Source organism: Acinonyx jubatus, chromosome A2 (genome assembly GCF_027475565.1).
Source record: "Acinonyx jubatus isolate Ajub_Pintada_27869175 chromosome A2, VMU_Ajub_asm_v1.0, whole genome shotgun sequence".
Taxonomy (NCBI): domain Eukaryota; kingdom Metazoa; phylum Chordata; class Mammalia; order Carnivora; family Felidae; genus Acinonyx; species Acinonyx jubatus.
The window spans coordinates 62,896,936-62,919,209 of record NC_069383.1 but is presented as its reverse complement, the minus strand read 5'-3'; the positions used below and the strand labels follow the sequence as shown (position 1 = coordinate 62,919,209).

At 36.7% G+C, this 22,274-nt stretch overlaps 1 protein-coding gene and 1 long non-coding RNA gene across 8 annotated transcripts in view; one reads left to right on the top strand and one right to left on the bottom strand.

Annotated features, from left to right (window-relative positions):
- Window positions 1-1,962, bottom strand: part of LOC128314783 (uncharacterized) — a 97,139-nt gene extending 95,177 nt beyond the window's left edge. Inside the window, exon 1 of one of the 2 annotated variants that reach the window (XR_008296825.1) lies at window positions 1,826-1,962. This is a non-coding gene — a long non-coding RNA (uncharacterized LOC128314783). The remainder of the gene's footprint in view (window positions 1-1,825) is intronic. The other variant, XR_008296824.1, reaches the window with a different exon arrangement.
- A 74-nt stretch (window positions 1,963-2,036) lies between these two features.
- TMEM106B (transmembrane protein 106B) overlaps window positions 2,037-22,274 on the top strand; it is a 29,871-nt gene continuing 9,633 nt past the window's right edge. The window contains exons 1-8 of one of the 6 annotated variants that reach the window (XM_053218408.1): window positions 2,038-2,173; window positions 3,608-3,709; window positions 4,649-4,742; window positions 5,185-5,406; window positions 8,657-8,720; window positions 15,252-15,411; window positions 18,496-18,636; window positions 18,887-18,936. In XM_053218408.1, coding sequence (XP_053074383.1) covers window positions 5,187-5,406; window positions 8,657-8,720; window positions 15,252-15,411; window positions 18,496-18,636; window positions 18,887-18,936 — 635 coding nt within the window. In that variant the 5' untranslated portion in view covers window positions 2,038-2,173; window positions 3,608-3,709; window positions 4,649-4,742; window positions 5,185-5,186. The other 5 variants (XM_053218409.1, XM_027071976.2, XM_053218407.1 and 2 more) reach the window with 5 other exon arrangements.

The following is a 22,274-nucleotide window of genomic DNA, read 5'->3' as shown; positions in this document are numbered from 1 at the left end:
AAAAATGAAGACCCATAAAACACTGAATCTATTTGGACATCTTTCCACAATTCATCACCTTAGGTGCCACTGAAGAACTCTGAAGAACCCCTGTAGCCAGAATCATGGGTGTCCCATTTCATAAATAAAAATTAAAACTCATTCCTTTAAATGTTAAACCCAATTTAAATCATGATGATACTTTTTTAATTGAGGAAATTTTTAAAAAGTTGTGAAAAGAGGATGAATCTGTTCAGAGTTTCCTGAAATGTGGGTCACCTAGTATTAACATACCATGACTGAATCCTCTATCTCTAATTCATAATTATAATTTCCTAAAACAACTTTTGCGAACGAGAAAATGTAACACCGTTATTGTACTGATTTAGGTCTACATACAACCATTTTTATCTAAATGGGTTTTATAACCCATTTTCTTGCCACATTAATACTTTGTCATTTTACAACCAGGGTTTTTCCAGTGGTCTTAATGAAACTTTATGAAAATCTTTATGGACTTTATGAAAATCTGTGAACCCTTTGAAAATGTATACAAAATACTGTTGTGTATCTCTGTTTGCCACTAGAAGAGGGAGTCTCCAAGATTATGATTTGTGTAGTCAAGCTACTTACTTTGAAAAGTCAAACAATGTTAGTGGAAGATGCCAGCCCCTCCCCCTTCCTCCACCTTTGAGAAAGATTTGGCTAAACAAGAGAGGCTGAATGATTTAATCAATGCCCCATTATTGGGCATTTAAGTTAAATGAACACAGTTTGTACAGAAATCTTTTGAGAGTTCTCATTAGCTTTAGGATAAATTCCAAAGGGTGGGCTTGCTGGGCGAAAGAATGTGAAAATTAAAAGTTTTTAATACTCTTTTTAAAAAAGTCTTTTTTTTTTTTTTTTTTTTTTTTAGTAATCCCTACACCCAGCAAGGTGCTGGAACTCACCACCTCACCACCTGGAGCTAAAGAGTCAACAGGCTCCTCCGACTAAGCCAGCCAGGTGTCCCCAAATGTTTAATTCTCTTGATATGTATTGCTAAAATGCCTGTCAAAAAGTTATGAAACTACATTTTCCCCAACATTGGCTGAGAAGGCTTATTGGCTTACATGTGTATGTAATAACTTTAAATCTTAAATTGCATATTATTTTGACTTATATTTCTTATTTTTACATCTTAGTATTCCACCAGTTAAACACACTGATCCCGTCAGAAGAGAAATAAAACACTGTCACTTCCTTTCTTGGTTACTATGTATGCTGTGACCGTGATTGTAACAATAGGTAACATTCATTAAACGTTAAATTCTCTGAAGGCAGCGAGTCTAGTCTGCAATTGTATTGTTATTCTCATCTTCCAAAGGAGATAACCTAGCCTTTGAGACGTTGGGGACAGTAGCCCCAAGCCACAGCGATAAATTGAAGCACAGTGACTTGGACTGGGATCTTATCCTGCTGTAACCACGTACTTAAGGGGGAAGGGGCAGGAGGGGGAGTGGAGGGCGGTGAACCATGTGCAAAACACAAACAAAACTAGGGCTCCTGCCAAGCTTGGTTTCCTTCTACTGGGTTAGTTTCTAAATTTTAAATGATGTGATTTTTCGGCTGTCGGACGCGTGTCTACCAACCAGTTTATCCTACTCCCAGCGTCGCCGAGTGTCAATCACGGACGACTCGCAAGGCGTGGATAGAAAGCTTCTTAGCTGAGGGTTTGAAGTAGATAGTGTATGTTTTGTTTTTCCCCCTTTGCAAAAGGAAAAGGCCTGACAGGAAAAAAAGAAAGAAAGAAAAAGGAAGTACTATTATTTTTAAATTTTCCAGGGCGAGAGCGGCCAATTTTTACCTTCAAGACTTGAGAGAGACCAAGGTAACACAACCTGGAGGGTGCACAATCATAGCAGTTGCCCTTCCGGACTTTAGCAGGGCGGAGGAAAGACGCATGCGTCGTGCGCACTGCTGGGTCACACACCTCCTAGGAGAGAGCTCTGCGCAGGCGCGGACGCAGGTTGCAGCAGCGCCAGGCCTCCGCCAAAGCCGTCGTTCTGCTGCCCCTCCCCCGCTCCGAATCCGCGGCCGCCGCTTGTAGGCCTGTAGTCCCAGCCCCAGCGATCCGGACTGCAGACCCCGTGACCCTATTCCCTGGCCAGTGCGCGCCGGAGCAGCTCGGGACTGCGCAGCGCTCTGCGTGCAGGTGAGTAATCTGAACGCGCAGGCCCTCGGTCCCTTTTTCGGAGTAGAGCCCAGCGGAGGCGTCCTGGAAAGAGTCAAGCGGCAGGAAAGAGGTAGAACAGGGGAGGCCGCAGGGGAGCCAGCCCAGCCCAGCGACCCAGGGGGCGCTCAGGGTTGGATAATGGCGGTGTTTTGTCACCACCTATCCGGACCCAGTCTCCTGCCTACGGTTGATTCCAGGTTCCCACACCTTGTGCTGCCAGGTGCCCCCTGCTTTTGCTCTTCTTTAGTTTTTTTTGCACGGTTGCCTTGATCTTATCTTTAACCTTTCCAGAGTAGGCTGTGTGCTGTGTTTTGTTTATGCAGCTTACAAAAGGTGCCGGCTTTCGTTATCATAGAAGAAAACGACCCATTTAGATTGGATGGAATGCTGTACTTTTTCCCCCCTCTCTCTGCTAAGTCTTAGATCCATGTCGGGTTTTCAGTAAGAGATTGCGATGAAAACATTGCATATAGGGAAAAGAAAGGGGGGTGTAGCACCTCTTCATAAACCAATGGGTTTTTAGGAATAAAAGTGGCTAAATACTGTTTGATGGGAGGAATATCCAGTAGGGAGGGCGGGGATACCTAGTGCCTAAGTCTGATGCTTGTCAGTTAGCCTTGCTGAAATAAACACTTGTCAGAGGCAGACTCATCAAGACAACTGTTAGATACAGAAAGAAAACAGGTCCAGACTGAGAGCCACTTGATCTTGCCCTCTGTGCCTCCCTGTCCGCCCACCCCCCTTCCCCCAAAGGATTCTTTGGGATACATCTTAACACTCCTGTTGTGCTAAGATCCCAGAAAGGATGGCTCGGTGGCCACACTGCTGAGGCCCCTGATCCCTGCTCAACTGATATTCCAGACAGGTCCCAAGGTCAGTGTGTGGAGATAGTGATGTTAATTCACCCCTGAACCACCTGTGACTGGCAAATTGGTTTGGCCTGGGTTTAATGTCACTGAGACAAGCCAAGAGAAGATGATGCATTTGTGGACGTTATAGATCATTTATGTTTTTCAGCTTACATGGATAATGTGTACATAGATTTTTTAAAATAGTAAAATAGTGAAAATAAGCACCTTCATCTTTCTACAATTTTAAATTGATCTGGTTGTGAATATTTTTTATCTTGCTGTATATACTATGTTTGAATGATCCCAGGATGTGGGTGGCATGCCAGTATTAAAAAGTAAACTTTTCTCCATATTATACTATAACTTGAATTACTGAGTGTCAGTTTTCCTTACTCAAATCAATAAGAATTTCTAAAAGACATGCTTATCTCTTTGTATGAATGTCTATAATAATACATTTTTAGGAACTGATAAAAGATAAATGGTCAAATTTGGAAAGAGCAGAAACGTTATTTGTAATTCTGCTTTCCCTTAATTTATTAATTTTCCCTGAGAATGTCAGCAGATTGGATTATATGACTTTTAAGTTCATTTCATCCTGAAAATTGTATGACTCAACTGCAGTACTCTTGCATTACGTACCTGCAGAGGTGATTTTGTATAGGTATGGTATATATGTAGGTACTATCACTTATTCTTACTTGGTTTTAAGTTTATGTTAAATGTAAATTTAAATTTTACCCATGTTGTTTTTGATACTGTCACCCTAAAGTTTTGAAATTAAGTGTTCTAAATGTTGCTTTGTATTGGTGAATTCTGTTAAATATCTTGGGATATTAGTTTCAATGTAATTTTGAAATTTCATCAACTGTTGAATGAAAGACAAATGCGGGATTTGGTTTTGAGTTTTTGTTGAAACTTTAAAAGTTTCAAGCTAGAAATGTGAGAATGAGAAGGATTGTGGATCTTATTTATCAAAAAGCGCATGAATTTTAAAAGGCTGAAAAGTACTACTTCTACTTTTTAAAAAATTAAAAAAAAATTTTTTTAAACATTTATTCATTATTTGAGAGACAGAGCGTGAGTGGGGGAGAGGCAGAGAGCGAAGGAGACACAGAATCCCATGCAGGCTCCAGGCTCTGAACTGACAGCACAGAGCCCGACTTGGGGCTCGAACTCAAGGACCATGAGATCTTGACCTGAGCCGAAGTCAGATGCTTAACCAACTGAGCCACCCAGGCGCCCCAGAAAAGTACTACTTTTGACTTGGAGCCACGGTTTAGGGGTACAAGAGCACATGGTTCCGAGGGTCCCAAATTGACAAGGTTCAACCACTCACCACTAACAATATCCAAAGGCAGAAAGACAAGTGGTAGTGAAACAAGAGAAGAATTTATTTCAGTGAGGCCAGCATGGGAAGACCGTGACTAAAGTCACAAAGATTGTCTCCAAAGTGCTAAAAATACTTCTGAGTTTATATAAGGAAAATGTGGGACAAAGGTGGATGGGTACGTGCAGGTAGCCAGTATGTTCAGATCGATAATTGTCTTGGGGTCTGGAAAGCCCTTATTGCTTGAAGGGCGTGTTTTGCTTACCATCACAGAATGCTTGGCCCTCAGGGTCTTTTGCCTGAGAAGAGATAAGCTGGAAAGAAGAATTTAAGCACCTAGAAAGTACAGACTGAGGAGGAACAAGAGGTGGTTAAAGTCTTCTTTCAAACTTACCTGGTAATCCAATATAATAACAGTCATAATCTGCCTAAAGCAACTTTAGCCTTTCGTGCTAATTGGTTTAAAGGTACAATATGTTTTTGTTCTATTCTAGTGAAGACCGCTTTCTTTTCAGAGAACCTTAAAAAGTGCAAACTTATGTGCAATTTTAATGTTTGAGAGCCCATTCTCATCATGAGTCTGATATGATACCATTTTATAATAATTTGTTAGAAAAAAACACTTTGGACTCTTGGCTCCCTTGTTTCAACTGTTACCCTGATTAAATATAATTCTAATCCAAAAAGTAATTTGAATATTCCCTTGAAGTTTGCTCTATGTTAATTATATTGGTATAAAAATCCCATAATGTTCTTGAGTGTACGTGCTTTTACCCTGATTTTATCGTAAGATATTTCTTTTTCTTTAGACATGGGAAAGTCTTTTTCTCATTTGCCTTTGCATTCAAATAAAGAAGATGCTTATGATGGAGTCACATCAACTGAAAATATGAGGAATGGACTGGTTAATAATGAAGTCCATAATGAAGATGGAAGAGGTGGAGATGTCTCTCAGTTTCCGTATGTGGAATTTACAGGAAGAGATAGTGTCACTTGTCCCACTTGTCAAGGAACAGGAAGAATTCCTAGGGGTATGTGTTACTGTGTTATTTTTCCTTTAAAGAGTTATTCCAGGCATTTGCACTGGATTTGTAATGAATTTGTAATGATAGCAAACCCATAGATCAAAGCACAGCCCTTTGTGTTTTAAAAACTTGTAGGATTAAAGTTAAAACTGTGTATCAGTTATCTTCAGTTAAACAGACACAAAGAGACAAACAAACATTTAAAAAAAACCCATAAACACATTCAGGTTTACAAAGCAGTAATGAAAACCACCCCTCTACGTCTAGTATTGTTTTCTTTCCCCCTTGTGATACTAGATATGCAGTGTCTTTTGACTGAAAATTTTTAGTCCTATTTGGTCATAATCACGTTGGGCACTAGAAACAATTTAAGTAATTTGGTGACCTAATATTTTTAGTTCACGATGTAAAGAATAAAAGCAAGCCAGTCATGCCCTAATTAGTTATTTTTAAGAGGAACTACATGAAAAGGGTTGGTAAATGAAGATGGGTCATACGGGGGGGTGGGGGGGGATCAGTTGGTGGCATATCATAGGGAAATTCAGAAGGGAGTAATCTTCATGTGTTGTTTGTAGCCTACACAAACTTTAGTAGAAGTGGCGACAGTAGAAATCATGAAAATACTTTGTGCCATCCTCATTTTCTGCCTGGTTGAAGTTGATAGGTAACCCTGGAGAAACCATGAGGGAAGGGCAGTGTCCACATAAGGTATACCAGAGTTTCTAAGCAATGCATTAGATTGGGGAAGTTTACATATGAGTTGGCCTTTCAATGTGATGGCTTTATCATTGCAGGGATAAGTACCTGATACAGAATAAAAGGATTTTTGTAGGTGAAGGGATTAGTGCCTTAGGCTAAGATAGAAAAAAAAAAAAAGGACCATTCTGGCAATCGGGTTATGATTTTGAGGTATAACCACTTGGCTTTTTTGGCAGCCTGGAAGTGGATTGTGGATAGTAGAAAGTCAAGGATGACTCTGAAGGTATTTTTGTCTGAATAGCTGGAAGAATGGTGTAGCCGTTAATTAAAATGGAGAAAAGAAGGTTTGAGTGTGTATATCCAGGGAGAGATCAGGAGTTCTGTTTTAGAGATGTAAGTGTGGAGATGCATATTTGACATCTAAGTGGACCTATTTAGTTGGGACTTAGTTATAATTGTCTGGAATTCAAATGCAAGGCCTTGGCTGGAGTCATCATAATACAGGTGGTACTTAAAGCTGAGTTGGATGAGAGCACCAAGCTTATCAGTGTGAATGGAAAAAAAAGAGACCCTAATGCTGAACCTTGGGACATTTCAACATTTCAAACTCAGTGACAGGAGGAAGATTTAGCAAAGACAATGAAAAAGCAGCTAGAGTAGAAGGAGGAAATTCCATTTTATCTGTGGTGTCCTGGAAATAAATGTGGAAAGTGTACCAAGGAGGAGAGAGTGTACAACTGTTAGATGCTACTGATAGATCGGGTAATGTAAGGAGTGAGAACTGACCATTGGATTTGGTGATGTGGATAGAGACCACTGGATACCTTTAAAAGGGCAGCTGTGGCAGGTTGCATATAGCACGTATAGCGTGGGATCAATAGTGCATAGGAGGAGTGAAGTTATGTAGTAAGAAAGTAGTATTTTTGAGGAGTTTTACTATATATATAAGCAAAGAATAGAGACAGTAGCTGGAGGGGGGCTCTGAGTCAGGAAAGGGAGTTTTTAAAAGATGGAGTGAATAATTTGTATGCTGATGAGAATGATACATAGAGGAAAAAAGGTGATAGCGCAGGAGATGGGAGAATTATTAGATGTAGCACACAAGAGCAGGGGGCTGCTCTTACAGAGGAGCACCTGTAGTTTACTCTTTGTAGTAGGAGAGAATGTAGAGTGTATGGACACAGAGACAGGTAGGTGCATAGACGTGGTGGTGGGAACTTGTGGAAGTTCTGTTTTGTCACATGATGAGCTAAGAGTGAGGATAGGGAAGGAGCTATTGGAGATTTGAAGACAAAGTTGAAGTGTGAAATTGTGGTTTTGGAGAGTCAGATTAAGAGTGTGACCTGGGTAATGTATGATGACTGACATTAAAGGCCACTTGTGATTAGTGATCTAAATGAAGCCAGTGAGCATAGTTGTATGTTTTTCTCTGTTAATATTTAGCTGTATGGATATCACCGTAGGAGCTAAAAGGTTACTTTTAAGCAGGATTGTAGTTTAGCCAAATGAACATCACCAAACAAGACGGGATATATGTACACACAGAAAAAGACATGTGTATGTAATATATATTTAAATGTGGTGTGGGGAGGTAGTGTAAATGAGGAGAGAGTTGTGGAAGGGGCAGGGAGGAAAAATGGAAGCATTACAGGAAGCTTTAAAAGAGAATTTGACTATGGGGCGCCTGGGTGGCTCAGCTAGTTAAGCGTCTGACTTCGGCTCAGGTTGTGATCTCACGGCTCCTGAGTTCAAGCCCTGCGTCGGGCTCTGTGCTGACAGCTCAGAGCCTGGAGCCTGCTTCGGATTGTGTATCTCCGTCTCTCTCTGCCCCTCCCCTGCTCACACTCTGTCTTTTTCTGTCTCTCAAAAATAAATAATCATTAAAAAAAAAAAAGAGAATGTGACTCTAATGCTTTAAGAGTTATTACAAACAGCCTAGTTCTGATGAGATTGGAAAAATTGGTGTATTAAAGATCTACTTATCTGTTAAATCTGGATATAGCCCAACCCAGGAAATAAAGGATGGATTTTGGAGTCACATAATGCAGACAATGTGTGGCCTAAATGAGTTGTGGAAGGCTCATTTTGTATAAGCTCTTGAAGCATGAGACTTTCTGTGTGTCACTTTTGATTTTCAAGAATATAGTGTAGGAACCTCTGTAGTTATAGTGATTTCAGGACAGCAAGGTAGCGCTATTTCTTCTGCCCTTATCCAGATACCCAAATCAGAATCTAAAGGGAAAATACACAGTTGAAGGAAGTCTTGGTGAATTCAGATCTTCTGAAAGCTGGGACTTTTTAGATTTTTTTCGGTAAAAAGATTACTCTTTCTCATTCTTTGTATTATTTTGTCTAGACATCAAGCTCTGAAAGATAAATTACCTCTTTTAGAACTCAATGTCTACTTGATAGTTTTTGAAGATTTGAGAGCAGTTTACTAAAGTAATGAGATGAGAGCTGGGTTGTAGTCTGATCTTTCTAAACCACACTTAGATAGAAATCTACTATATTTTAATTAATAGTGTTAATAAATTTCTAAATGTACTTTTACTTTTAGGGCAAGAAAACCAGCTTGTGGCATTGATTCCATATAGTGATCAGAGATTAAGGCCAAGAAGGACGTAAGTGATAAGAAAATAGCAAATTTTTTTTGTATTCTTTGCTTTTTGAATTATGTGTAATTACTCTAGTTTAACACTATTAAAATGAAAAATGTCATCATGTTGTTAAATTATGCCATCAGATGCTTTGTATTATTTAAAAAAAAAAAAAAAGGATTCCTGGTTGGGGTAAGGTCTTCAAAGCAGCATAGCATCTGAATTTCCTCAAAAATCTGTTTACTAAAACAGACAAACCTAGAATAGCAGTAGGATACACAAACATTTTCATCAAAAATGAGTGTTAAGGTTCTCCTACTCACCCTAGAATGAAGACAGAGCAAGGATCAGAAAGTGTTAGCATCTGTGGGGAATTTGTGAAGAGAAACAAAAAGAATTGCAGAAGGTCCTAAGAGCCCTGATATACCAAGCAAATGCTCTGATACATAGTACCCAAAAAGAAGAGGATCCCACTTCCAGCAAATACTTATGGGAGTAACCTGTCAAAAAATAACCTGGGGAGGCCTCCACTTCCTGTACCTTGGAGAGAAGGCAGAAAAGGTACACAGAGGCCACAGAGATTCACTAAGGGGATTTGAGAAGATCAGAAGGAACGAGACCACCTTGAACCTTCAAAGACCTTAGGAAAACTCACCAAAAACTCTTGCAAAAGGACAGACATATCCTAAGGAAAAGCCTGTTGGGGATTAGATCCATTTTGTACAGGGAAAGAATAGGGGAAAAGGAGGAAAGTTTCAAAAACTAGAGAGAGAATCTCAGAACCATAGAAGTGGACATACATACAGGCCATCTTAAAAAAAAAAAACACAACTTTATTACAACAGAGGATGGAGTTCAGGAAAGCCACCCTGGCCCATCTTCACGAAAATGGAAAGCTTCTGTGAAATGTACAAAAACATCTCATTTAAACACGAGCAACAAAAAATATTGCAGTGAAGTGTCACACAAAGTCAGTTAAAAAGAAAGAAGAAGAAAGTGAACTGAAATAAAATGTTAACAGATCATGGAAACATATCAGAAAAACAGATGAAAACTGTAACTTAAGAAACCTATAGAAGCTATGACAGAACAGCATGAGTCAAAAATTGAAAAGCTCAGAAATGAGATAACTAAACAATATGAGGACGTGAAATAAGACTATGAACCCCTGAAAGAATTAGAAAAAAATAATTTCAGATATGAAGACAAGACTGAAAGAACATAGTGCAAACAGATACCATGGAAAGTATGGCAAAGGATATAGAACGTACAAAGGAGTAAATGAAAACACAGACACATTAATGAAAAGTATTTAAGGTAAAATGGTATAGAACACAAGGAAAGAAGATTGAACAAACATGTAATTGAAGCCCCTGTAGAAAAACCAAAGGAATCAAACTGAACAAATACTAAATACTCAATTCGAGAACACTTCCCTGAGGTAAAACAAGACATGAACCTACATACTGAAAAGACACGCCATGATTTTAAATTGTGTGCTACCCATCCTAGTGAAAGTACTGGACTTTGATGGTAAAAAAACAAAACAAAACAGAAAAACCCTTTGAATAATCCCAGGCAAAAGGATCAATTTATAAGGGACAGAAAATCAGATTGGCATGCTTCTTGACCACAGTGCTCCAAACAAGTAATCAGTAGAGCAGCATATTTAAATATGTATCATTGGAAAGAAGATGAACCAAAAATTTTAAAAAGTCAATGTGACCCTTTATTATAAATTATGTAGATGGTTATGCATAGTCAAGAAATTAGGCTTAATTCCTTTATAATCTTAGGATGAAAAAAAACTCTCTAAGTATGATTCAAAATCCAGTGAGGAAAGAAAAGATTAATTAATTTGACAAAGTATAGGTTAACTTTTACAGGTTGAAAACAAAACCTTAGTTGAAGCCAGAATATAAATGGCAAACTGGGAAGCGATGTCTGCACGTTACCACAAACATATGGCCAGTATCCTTACACTATAAGGAGTTTCACAATTTGAGAGGAAAAGGCCACCACCAAACAAAAAGTAAGATATGAATAGCTCATCCACAAGAAAGAAATGCAGATGTCCTTTAAACATGTGAAAAGATGTTCAGTCTTGATCATAAGAGAAATACAGATTAAAACATTGAAATACCATTTTTTATCTATCAGATCAGCCAGGCTCCAAATTTTGACAGTGTATTTTGTTGGCAACACTGTGTGAAATGAGCACATCCATACCTTGGTGAAAGGGAATTTGATGTTATCTAGCAAAATTACATAACACATTTACCCTTTCGCTCAGGAATTCTACTTTGAAAATGTTTTCCTGAGGATAATTGTCAAATAAAGTATGGTTTTTATCCACTGTGCCAGTGTTTTATAATAGCAAAGGACTAGAAGTAATATAAATGTCCAATAATAGGATTCGGGTAGAATAAGTCACGCTACATCTATACAATGATAACATGGAAAAGGAAGAACTCTGTATTTCACTACAGTTCATATCTAGAGTACGGTTTTATCTGAAAACACACATGCATACAGAGAAGGAGAGAGAAACAATGGAATGATAAACCTAAGACTAATACAATTGATTACTCTCAGAATTTGGGAAGGAACTTGGAAGAGGGAACAGGTAAACACGTGAGATCTCTGTGTGTATGTGTATATATTTATATTGTTTGAACTTTACAACCATGTACATTTTTTTTTAAATAGAATTTAAAAGTTTGGAAATTGGAAGTAAAATTTTAAAAATGCTAAAAATTGAAACAAACTGAAACAAATGATTCTAACTGTATATCCGGTTGTTGGCATGACTGCAGATGAAAGAATCACTTTAAGTGACTTCAAAACATTGCACTTTGACTGTCAGTGTCTAGGAAGATGTGTTCTAAATGACAAAGTTCTAAATGACAACAAAAGCTTAAACTGTACTCAGTAGCTGCATTTTTAGGAGTAATGTTAGTGTAATTTTGAAACTTCTTTATGTAAAGCAGATAAGTAATTATGTACTAATGTCATTAGGGAATAAGATTCTTAGCCTAAAAACAAAGTGATACAAGTACAAAATCAAATAAATTTGTTTTTTTCATTTCCAACCAAAGATGGAATCATAGGGACTAGGTTTATTCTTATGTCTGAAACAACTAAAAAACTGGACAGATAAATGAAACAATATTTTTAGACAGTGGACATCAGCCAGTACAGGCCAGTGATATCTGAGAAAGGGAAAGCTAATGACGTAAACCCTATGATTGTACCACTTTACTGTCTAGGAAAAGATATCAGATCACAGTACAATGGAAAGAGTGCAGGCAGAGCTTAGCAGTACTCCTAAACTGAGGAGATAGATGGTCCTGGGAATCTCGGAGGCCAAGACCACAGTTAGTAGGGCAAAGTACCAGAGGATAGAGAGTTACCACTGGGTACTCTGTGAGTGTCTAGCTGAGTACTGATCAGTGTATATGTGTGAAGAAAGCCCCTGAGGCTGAAGGAAGAAACATACAAAACAAAACAGAGGGAGCAGTCCCTAACGCTTATATAGGACCAGGGATAGTTTCCACCAATCATTGTGGAAAATCTCATAATTCAGAGGGAATCGGGTGGAGTACTCAGAAGGTTATTTACACAGTAACAGAAAGAATTAGCCCTAGATTAAAAGCTGCAGTACTCATGCTTAACAAGACCTAAAAGCAAACGTCAAAAGGTTTAAATTCTTTTCAAGAAACTCAACTATATCCCAATACAGAGCTCAAGAATGTATATGTAGGAATCCCAAACTATCCTGCATTCAACATGGTAAAATATATGAGTCTGTCATCCAATTAAAAATTACCACGCGTGAAAAGACGATGAAAAATAGAGCCCATAATGGGAAAGACCATTTATAGAAACAGACCAATAAATGGCATAGAAGAAAGCATTTGACAAGGACAGTGAAATACTTACTTTAACTATATTCTGTAGTTTCAAGAGATGGGGCTTAAGAATAGACATGGAAGATATTTTAAAAAGATCCAAATAGAATGTTTAGAAATGAAAACTACAATATCTGAATAAGATGAAAACTACATGGGAAGAGTTAACAACAAATTAGACACTTCAGGAAAAAGGAGTGAATTTAAATACATAGCAATAGTAAGTATTCAGAATGAAATATGAAGAGAAAAATACTATTGGACGGCAACCTAGACACCTATTGAGTACCTGTGAAATCAGTCACTGTTCTAAGGCCTGGGATACAAATTGTTCAAAAATATCTTTGGTATAAGGGAATTATGAATTTATCGAGGAGATAGACATGTAAGCTTGTGATTACAGTACCTTTGTCTTACCTGTTAGAGGTATTTCCAGAGTACTATGAGAGCAGAGTATGGTAGAATCTAAATTATTTTATGGAATTAGGGAAGGCTCCAAAGAAGATGAAGCATTAGCTGAATCTTAGAAAAGTAGAAAAAGTTGAGGTAGACCGTTTCAACAGAAGGAACAGTATGTGCATAGATGAGAGTAACAGGCTGGCATTCAGATGTTTGCCTAAAGTAAATGCTGCTGTTGGAAAGTGGTAGAGATGAAGCTTGAAAGTAGCAAGGTCCACACCTTGCTAAGAAATCTGAAAACCGTAGGAAGCCCCTTAAGAATTTTTAGGAGTTTCATATGTGCAATGAAAAAACAATGACTCATTTTTTAGTGAAACTATAATATTTTATGAACAACTGTGGTTCTTTAAGTTGGGGGAGTTGTGATGAGGTAGTTAGGAAATTATATTTATTTATTGCTTTTGTCTGCATATTTTAGCTGTATCATTTAATCCTGAAAACAAATCTACACATTTTAGAGTGGAGAAAAAAAGCAAATTGCCGAAAGTGTTGCAAGTAGGAAATGGCAAAAGTAGAAATGTAACTTGAGTCCAAATAAGCCACATGATCTTTATAGCTTTATCAGTTCTATACCTCCTAGGATTCATTACTGTCCCTAGAGCCATAAGAAAAATGATGACTGGTGAATTTTATAATAGACATCTATAGTCTTCATCAGTGTACTAGCCAGTTTTTCAATTTGGTAGGAAATACTATGTGGAATGTTTATCCCATCAGATTCATGGCTGTAAACTTGGGGTGCAGAGTAATTTAGGACACTGATCATATATTAACACCCGGAGCTGATTTATAGGCCCTAAACCCTAAATAGATTACGGCGGGCTCACCTAGCACTAATTAAAAATAACAACACTAAAATAGAAGAAAATTCAACAAAGTTCAGATTTTTTTAGTCATGATTTTTGAACTCTTTTTTTATACCTTTTTTAGGGGTTTGGTGTAGAGTAGGTACTATAAATGTGTGCTAAACTATTCAGTAGGTGATCTAGTAGTGATCATCACCCTGCTCATTTCGAGGAAATCTAGAGTGAGTGAGTGGGAACGTCTTTGTTTGCTCAAAACAGTAGTGTGGGCCTAGTGGTAGTGACTTAGCGAATCTTTGTTTTATTTTTTTTTTTAAACCATTTTGTTCTCTTTTCTTAGACAAAATACTCAGAAACATAAAACATGTGCAAGAGTCATTTGAAATAGCAGTTGTGGGGCAGGCAAAGATTATGTCTATTAAGGGATTTGGGAATTGGTGAGGAAGAGAAAGTAGGAGAAAGGATAAAATGAGTATTTATTTAATGACTAGAACATAAAGAAAAGATTAAGTAATATAAAAGACCTAGTTTTTAAAAAAAATAAAAGGTGCTGTGGGCTTTGAGCTGAGAGCTGTTTTTTGGAGAAACCAGGAAAATTTTACTTTGAAACCCTATTTTGAGGATAAAATTGAAGATAGAGGCAATTTTTATCTCTGGAGATTGGAAATAAAGAGCGGGAGATGGAAGAGATACCTGTCAAGGAGAGTTAGAAGACTAGGAAAGGCATGGAAAGTTTTTTGTTTTGTTTTTTTTTTCTTGTCTTATATCTGCATATTATTATCCCCTTTCTTGATTTCCAAGAAACAGCTTAATAGCATCATCAAAACAGAGTTGATTAATGTAAACAATATTTTAAAAACTGAGTACATAAATACTTTGGGATGAGGAGACTCAAAAAGTCTTAGTGAGATTCATGAGGCTTGTGGTTATGTCATTATGCTTTTAAGGGCTTCACAGGTGGTTCTGATAAGCAGTCACTTTGGGAATCATGTGCAAAACTCACGTGAAAATTCTGCTCTGCTAAATTCAGAAGGGAGAGAAGGGACTCTTGAAATCCATGTTTTTATAAAGTTCTCCAGCTTAATTAATTCTAGTGTGCAGCCTGGTTTAGGAATGACTGTAGTTAATATTCTGCCTTCAGTAATCCTGAAATCCCAGTCTCCAAAAAGGTACATACATCTTTTAAGGAGAACATTTTAACACTTTATAGACCAGACCCAACACTACTAATTACTTTTATAATATAAAAAAATGGTAAAATTATACATCTTTTCCTGCTGGTATAATAGGGGAAAAATTCAAGTTGAAAATATCTTCTCTAAATGTTTCATTATGTAATTTTTGATGCACATGTATTTTCATACTCTCATTTTTGTTTTCAGAAAGCTGTATGTGATGGCTTCTGTGTTTGTCTGTCTGCTCCTTTCTGGATTGGCTGTGTTTTTCCTTTTCCCTCGCTCTATTGACGTGAAATACATTGGCGTAAAATCAGCATACGTCAGTTATGATGTTCAAAAGCGTACAGTATATTTAAATATCACGGTAAGTACACAATTACATTAAAATATTTGATTACATTCCTTTATTATATTAAGTACACTTTTGTCCCTCTGAGAGAATATTAAATGTGACACTGGTCGTTTGCTTTCTGTATATCTGCTGTTGATGATTTCTATCATTTCTGGTTGTGCCGAAAATGGCAAATAGTAAGTACTGGTGATTGTGTATACAGAATCATTTAGCATTTGAAGTTGCCTTTAAAATGGTAAATAAACTAAATTGTTGTTGACAAAAGAATATTTATAGTCCGTTTACTTTTCAGCCTTTGAATAGCTTCTTGCAAAGTGTTAAAAGTAGGTTGATTCTATAAATGTTATAAAGGTAACATTTTCTTTTCCTTATATATGGTGAAATACAATTTTTACCGTTTTAACAGACTATTCCTGTATTGTGTCTAAAGATAAGGTACAAGTGCCTGTTTGATTTCTGTTATAAATTAGTATATGGGGTTAGTGTTTTACTGTCCAGGAAAACACTGCTGTCTGTGCTGACAGCTCAGAGCTGGGAGCCTGCTTCCGATTCTGTGTGTATCTCTCGCTCTCTCTGCCTCTCCACTGCTCACACTCTGTCTCTCTCTCTCAAAAAGTAAACAAACATTAAAAAAAAAATTTTTTTTAAAAATCATTATTTGAAAGCTTATGCTTGTGCTCTCTTGACTTACAAATTAAGTGGATTCTCGCTGCTCTCAGTAACAATATGTCTGTTAGTACTAAACTTTTTGTCCTTTTTTTTTTGTCTTTCTTAATGTTTATCTTTGTTATCTTTCTAGCCTTCAATATATGATTGATCCTTTTAATATTCTCATGAAAGCTGTGGCACTTCAGAAAAAGACCTCTACCAACATTATTTTGCATGTACAAAGGATTCCAAGATTCTTCTGAATCCCATTCTCTGGCCTGTATCAGAAGGTCCATTGACCTCAAATTAACAAATCTCTTTCCTGCAGTGTCTAGAAATAAAGTTGACATGGGTACTAAGAGCCAAGTAGATAAAAACGTTTGTATATTTAGGTAAAGATTATTTCTACTATATTAGGAAATTAAAAAAAAAACTCTACATTTATAACTATGATTTAAATTAATACATAAATGTGATCATGTAATTGCTGGTCACTAGTACATTCTTTTTTTAATCCTTTTTTACTAAGATTCTTCTTTCCACTTATCCCTTATTGCATCTTTTCATCTTTCTCCATATTTATATTAATTTATAAGCTCACATTGTCAGCTTTTCTTAAAGTAATATTTATTTTCAAAAGAATATTTTGTACATATTTTACGCATGTTGGTTTTCTCACTTGTTAATACCTTGTAGAAATCTCTCCTGAATTTCTGGCTTAGACTTACTACATTCTTTTTAATGGCCTGCGTAATATTCCATGCAATAATTTAATACTAATCATTTTTGTGGATGGTCATTCACTTTCTTTTCTTTTTGTTTTTGCCACTATTCTCATTCACATCATGATGTTTTTATTTCTTTGGAATAAATGCTCAAAAGTAGGATTGCTAGGTCAAAGGATATATGTATTTTTATTTTAATGGATATTGCTAGATTACTTACCAGAATGGCTGCAATGCTTCACGTTTCCCAGTAATGTAAAAATTGACCCTTGTGCTCAAATCCCTACCAAGAATAGAATTTGTTGCTTTCTACAAGCTTTACTAGTTTAATGAATATTAAGTTTACTAGCTTATTCCTAACTCTAAATGAATTTCAGGGTTTTTAAGTGTTTCTTGGCCAATTATATTTGTACTCTTTTGATTTGTTTATTCATATGCTTTACTTTTTTTGTTTGTTTGTTTTTACCTCTAAAGATTTTGTCGTTTTCTTTTCAGTTTGTGAGGGCTCTTTGTATATAAATGGTAACCATTACAATCTGCCTTATGAATATTTAACATTCATCATTTAGTTACTATTGATTTTCATTTGTGATGACTGTTTTAGATGTTTTGTTATCTGTTATTTCTTGATTTAACATTTTTTTTCCCACTGCTCATTTTCTAAAATAATTTGACATAACTGTGAATTAGAATTGTGGAAATTGCCCCTGCTGTTAAGTACAGAAATGATGTAGCTCAATTTCTTTCCAACAAATAGACTTGAATCTATCCCATTTCTTCTCCAAAGTGACCCAGTAGAAATCTCTACTCATGTATAAGTTAAAATACCAATTTCTTTTAGACAAAAAAGTTTATATGAAGTACAGTTTAACATTTTAAATGGTCATTTTTGTACCTGATAGAATAGGAAATACATTACTAATATAGTCTGTGAAGATATTTATATATTAACATTTAGTAGAAATTCAGATGAAATTTAAAAATTATTTTTATAGAATTTTTCTAAGGCCATAAATACATTTTCTAACATTCATTTTCTATATTCCTATAATGTACATTTTCTGGACCTGTTGTTTATTTTTTAAATTTTTTTTCACATTTATTTATTTTTGAGAGAGAGAGCACAAGCAGGGGAGAAGGAGAGAGAGAGGGAGACACAGAATCTGAAGCAGGCTCCAGGCTTCAAGCTGTCAGTACAGAGCTTGATGCGGGGCTTGAACTCAGGAACCGTGAGATCATGACCTAAGCCAAAGTCAGATGCTTAACTGACTGAGCCACCCAGGCGCCCCGTAGACCTGTTAATTTTTAATTGTGTGCTTATTGTCGGCATATTATGTACATAGTATTCATCATAAAACCAAATAATTAGCTTATTTAATATCCTTTGATATTTTTGGCAATATTTTTCTTCCCCCTAATAACTGAAGTGTGGCCACAGCTGAAGTCATTTTTTTTAAGTTTATTTTTGAGAGAGAGACACAGAGCATGAGTGGGGGAGGGGCAGAGAGAGAGGGAGACACAGAATCCGAAGCAAGCCCCAGGCTTTGAGCTGTCCTCACAGAGCCTGATGTGGGGCCCAAACCCACAAACTGAGATGGTGACCTGAGCTGAAGTTGGATGCTTAATGGACTAAGCCACCCAGGAACCTCTGAAGTCATTTTTTTAAATTGATTTTGGATACATATTTGTTATGCTTATACATTTTTTGCCTTTTCTTTTACAGAACACACTAAATATAACAAACAATAACTATTATTCTGTTGAAGTTGAAAATATCACTGCACAAGTTCAGTTTTCAAAAACTGTTATTGGAAAGGCTCGCTTAAACAACATAACCAATATTGGCCCACTGGATATGAAACAAGTAAGTTTCCATCATAAAATACTTTGGAGGAGTTCAATGACTTTTGACTTTCTATATCATATTAATCTGAGGGAGGGGGAGGATTTCCTCACAAACTTGACATGTGTTCTTTGCACGTATAAGAGAAAGTCTTAGACTCAGCCATGCAAAAGGAGAGATTTCTAACTCTTTGAAATTGTGAAACATGTCTGAAATCTTTGATGCTTTTCTCCTCTTTCTAGTTGTCTTATGTTCACTTTTTGTCTTTCAGATCGATTATACGGTACCTACTATCATAGCAGAAGAAATGAGTTACATGTAGTAAGTTTTGATATTTGAATAATGTTCTCTCATTAAATTATAAAATATCAAGAATAGAGTGTATAGATATCTTTTTAATTTCCCATAATCTTAGCAGTCAGGAAATCACATTTGGAATACTTCTGGCCTCTGATCATCTCTATTGTCTTCTCTCTCGTCAACATGCATAATATTTATGTGTAGTATGTGTCTATATCCTTAATATTCATTTTTTTCTTATTTTTCATAATTAAGGTCAAATACACCTTGTCACCTTTTTAAAAATTATTTATTTTTGTTTAAACTCAAGTTAGTTAACATATAGTGTAATATTGGTTTCAGGGGTAGAATCCAGCGATTGACCACTTACTTATAACACCCACTGCTTATTCCAACAGGTGCCTTCCTTAATGCCTATCACCTGTTTAGCCCATCCCTCCCACTGACCTCCCCTCCAGCAACCCTCAGTTTGTTTTCTTTATTTAAGAGTCTGTTATGGTTTGCTTCCTTCTCTGTTATCTTATTTTTCCTTCCCTTCCCCTATCTTCATCTGTTTCTTATAATCCACATATGAGTGAAATCATGTTTGTCTTTCTCTGACTTATTTCATTTAGCATAATATATGGCAAGATTTCATTCTTTCTTGATCAGTAATATTCCATTGTATGTATGTGTGTATGTGTACATTATATATATATATGTGTGTGTGTGTGTGTGTGTGTACGTGTGTGTACAGATGTATGCACACACACCACACCCCCCCCCCAACGCGCACAACACACACACATATCTTCATCCATTTATCAATTGATGGACATTTGGGCTCTTTCCATAATTTGGCTATTGTTGATAGCACTGCTCTAAACATTGTGGTGCATGTGTCTCTTTGAATCAGCATTTTTGTATCCTTTGGATAAATACTGAGTAGTGCCAATTACTGAGTCGTAGGGTATCTATCTTTAATTTTTGGAGGAACCTCTGTACTGTTTTCCAGAGTTTGGAATGCACCAGTTTGCATTCCCACCAATGGTGCAGAAGTATTCCACTTTCTCCACATCCTCACCAACATCTGTTGTTTCTGGAGTTGTTCATTTAGCTAATCTGACAGGTGTGACGTGATATCTCATGGCGGTTTTGATTTGTATTTCCCTGATGATGAGTGATGTTGAGCATTTTTTCATGTGTCTCTTAGCCATCTCTGTGTCTTCTTTGGAAAAGTGTCTATTCATGTCTTTTGCCCATTTCCTCAGTGGATTATTTATTTTTTGGGTGGTGAGTTTGATAAATTCTTTATAGATTTTGGATATTAATCCTGTATCTGATACGTCATTTGCATATATCTTCTCCCATTCTGTAGGCTGCCTTTTAGTTTTGTGGATTGTTTCTTTTGCCGTGCAGAAGCCTTTTATCTTGATGAGGTCCCAATAGTTCATTTTTGCTTTTGTTGCCCTTGCTTCCAAAGACATGTCTAGTAGGAAGTTGCTCTGGCCAAGGTCAGAGAGGTTGCTGTCTGTTTTCTCCTGAATGGTTCTAATGGTTTCCTGTCTTACATTTAGGTCTTTCATCCATTTTGAGTTTATTTTTGTATACAGGGTAAGAACGTGCTCCAATTTCATTCTTTTGCATGTCCCTGTCCAGTTTTCTCAACACCATTTGCGAAGAGACTGTCTTTTTTCCATTGGATATTCTTTCCTGCTTTGTTGAAGATTATGGCCATACATTTTGGGGTCCATTTCTGGGTTCTCTATTCTGTTCCATTGACCTATGTGTTTCTGTGCCAGTGCCATACTGTCATGATGATTACAGCTTTGTGATACAGCTTCAAGTCCAGAATTGTGATGCCTCCAGCTTTGGTTTTCTTTTTCAGGATTGCTCTGACTATTCAGGGCCTTTTCTGGTTTCATAAAAATTTTAGAATTGTTGGCTCTAGCTCTGTGAAGAATGCTTGTGTTATTTTGATAGGGATTGCATTGAACGTGTAGATTGCTTTGGGTAGTATTGACATTTTAACAATGTTTGTTCTTCTAGTTCATGAACATGGAATGTTTTTCCTTTTCCCTGTGAGTTCTGCAATTTCTTTCATAACCTTTCTATAGTTTTCAGCATACAGATCTTTTACCTCTTTGGTTATGTTTATTCCTGTGTATCTTACTGATTTTGGTACAGTTGTTAATGGGATCAATTCCTTGATTTCTCTTTCTGCAAAGGATTATTGGTGTATAGAAATGCAACCGATTTCTCTATGTTGGTTTTATATCCTGTGACTTTGCTGAAATCATGTATGAAATCTAGCAGTGTTTTTTTTTTTTTTTAGTTTAGTTTTTTTTGTTGTTGTTGTTTGTTAATGTTTATTCATTTTTGAGAGACAGAGAGAGACAGAGCATGAGCGGGGAAGGGGCAGAGAGAAGGAGACACAGAGCCTGAAACAGGCTCCAGGCTCTGAGCTGTCAGCACAGAGCCCGATGCGGGGCTCGAACTCACAAACTGTGAGATCCTGACCTGAGCCAAAGTCAGATGCTCAACTGACTGAGCCACCCAGGCACCCTGAAATCTAGTAGTGTTTTGATGGACTCTTTCAAATTTTCCACGTAGAGTGTCATGTCATCTGCAAAGAGTGAAAATTTGACTTCTTTCTTGCCATTTGTATGGCTTCTATTTATTTTTGTTTTCTGATTGCTGAGGCTAGGACTTTCAGTACTATGTTGAACAACAGTGGTGAGTGTGGACATCCCTGTCGTGTTCCTGACCTTAGGGGGAAAGATCTCAGTCTTTTCCCATTGAGGATGATATTAGTTGTAGCTCTTTCATATATGGCCTTTATTATGATGGAGTATGTTCCTACTATCCCTATTTTCTTGAGGGTTTTCATCAAGAAAGGATGCTGTATTTTGTCAAATATTTTTTCTGCATCTATTGAGAGGATATATGGTTCTTATTCTTTTATTAATGTGTATCATGTTGATTGATTTGCGAATATTGAACCAGCCCTCAAGCCCAGGAATAAGTTCCACGTGATCATGGTGAATAATTCTTCTAATGTATATTCTATTGGATTCTATTTGCTAGGATCTTGTTGAGAAGTTTTACATCCAGTTTCATCAAGGATATTGGCCTGTAATTCTCCTTTTTAGTGGGGTCTTTGTCTGGTTTTAGAATCAAGGTAATACTGTCTTCATAGAATGAGTTTGGAAGCTTTCCTTCCATCCTATTTTTTGGAACAGTTTGAAAAGAAGAGGTGTCAACTCTTCTTTAAATGTCTGGTAGAATTCCCCTGAGAAGGCATCTGGCCCATGGCTCTTATTTGTTGGGAGATATAAAAAAAATTTTTTTTTATTTTTTTTTATTTTATTATTTTTTTT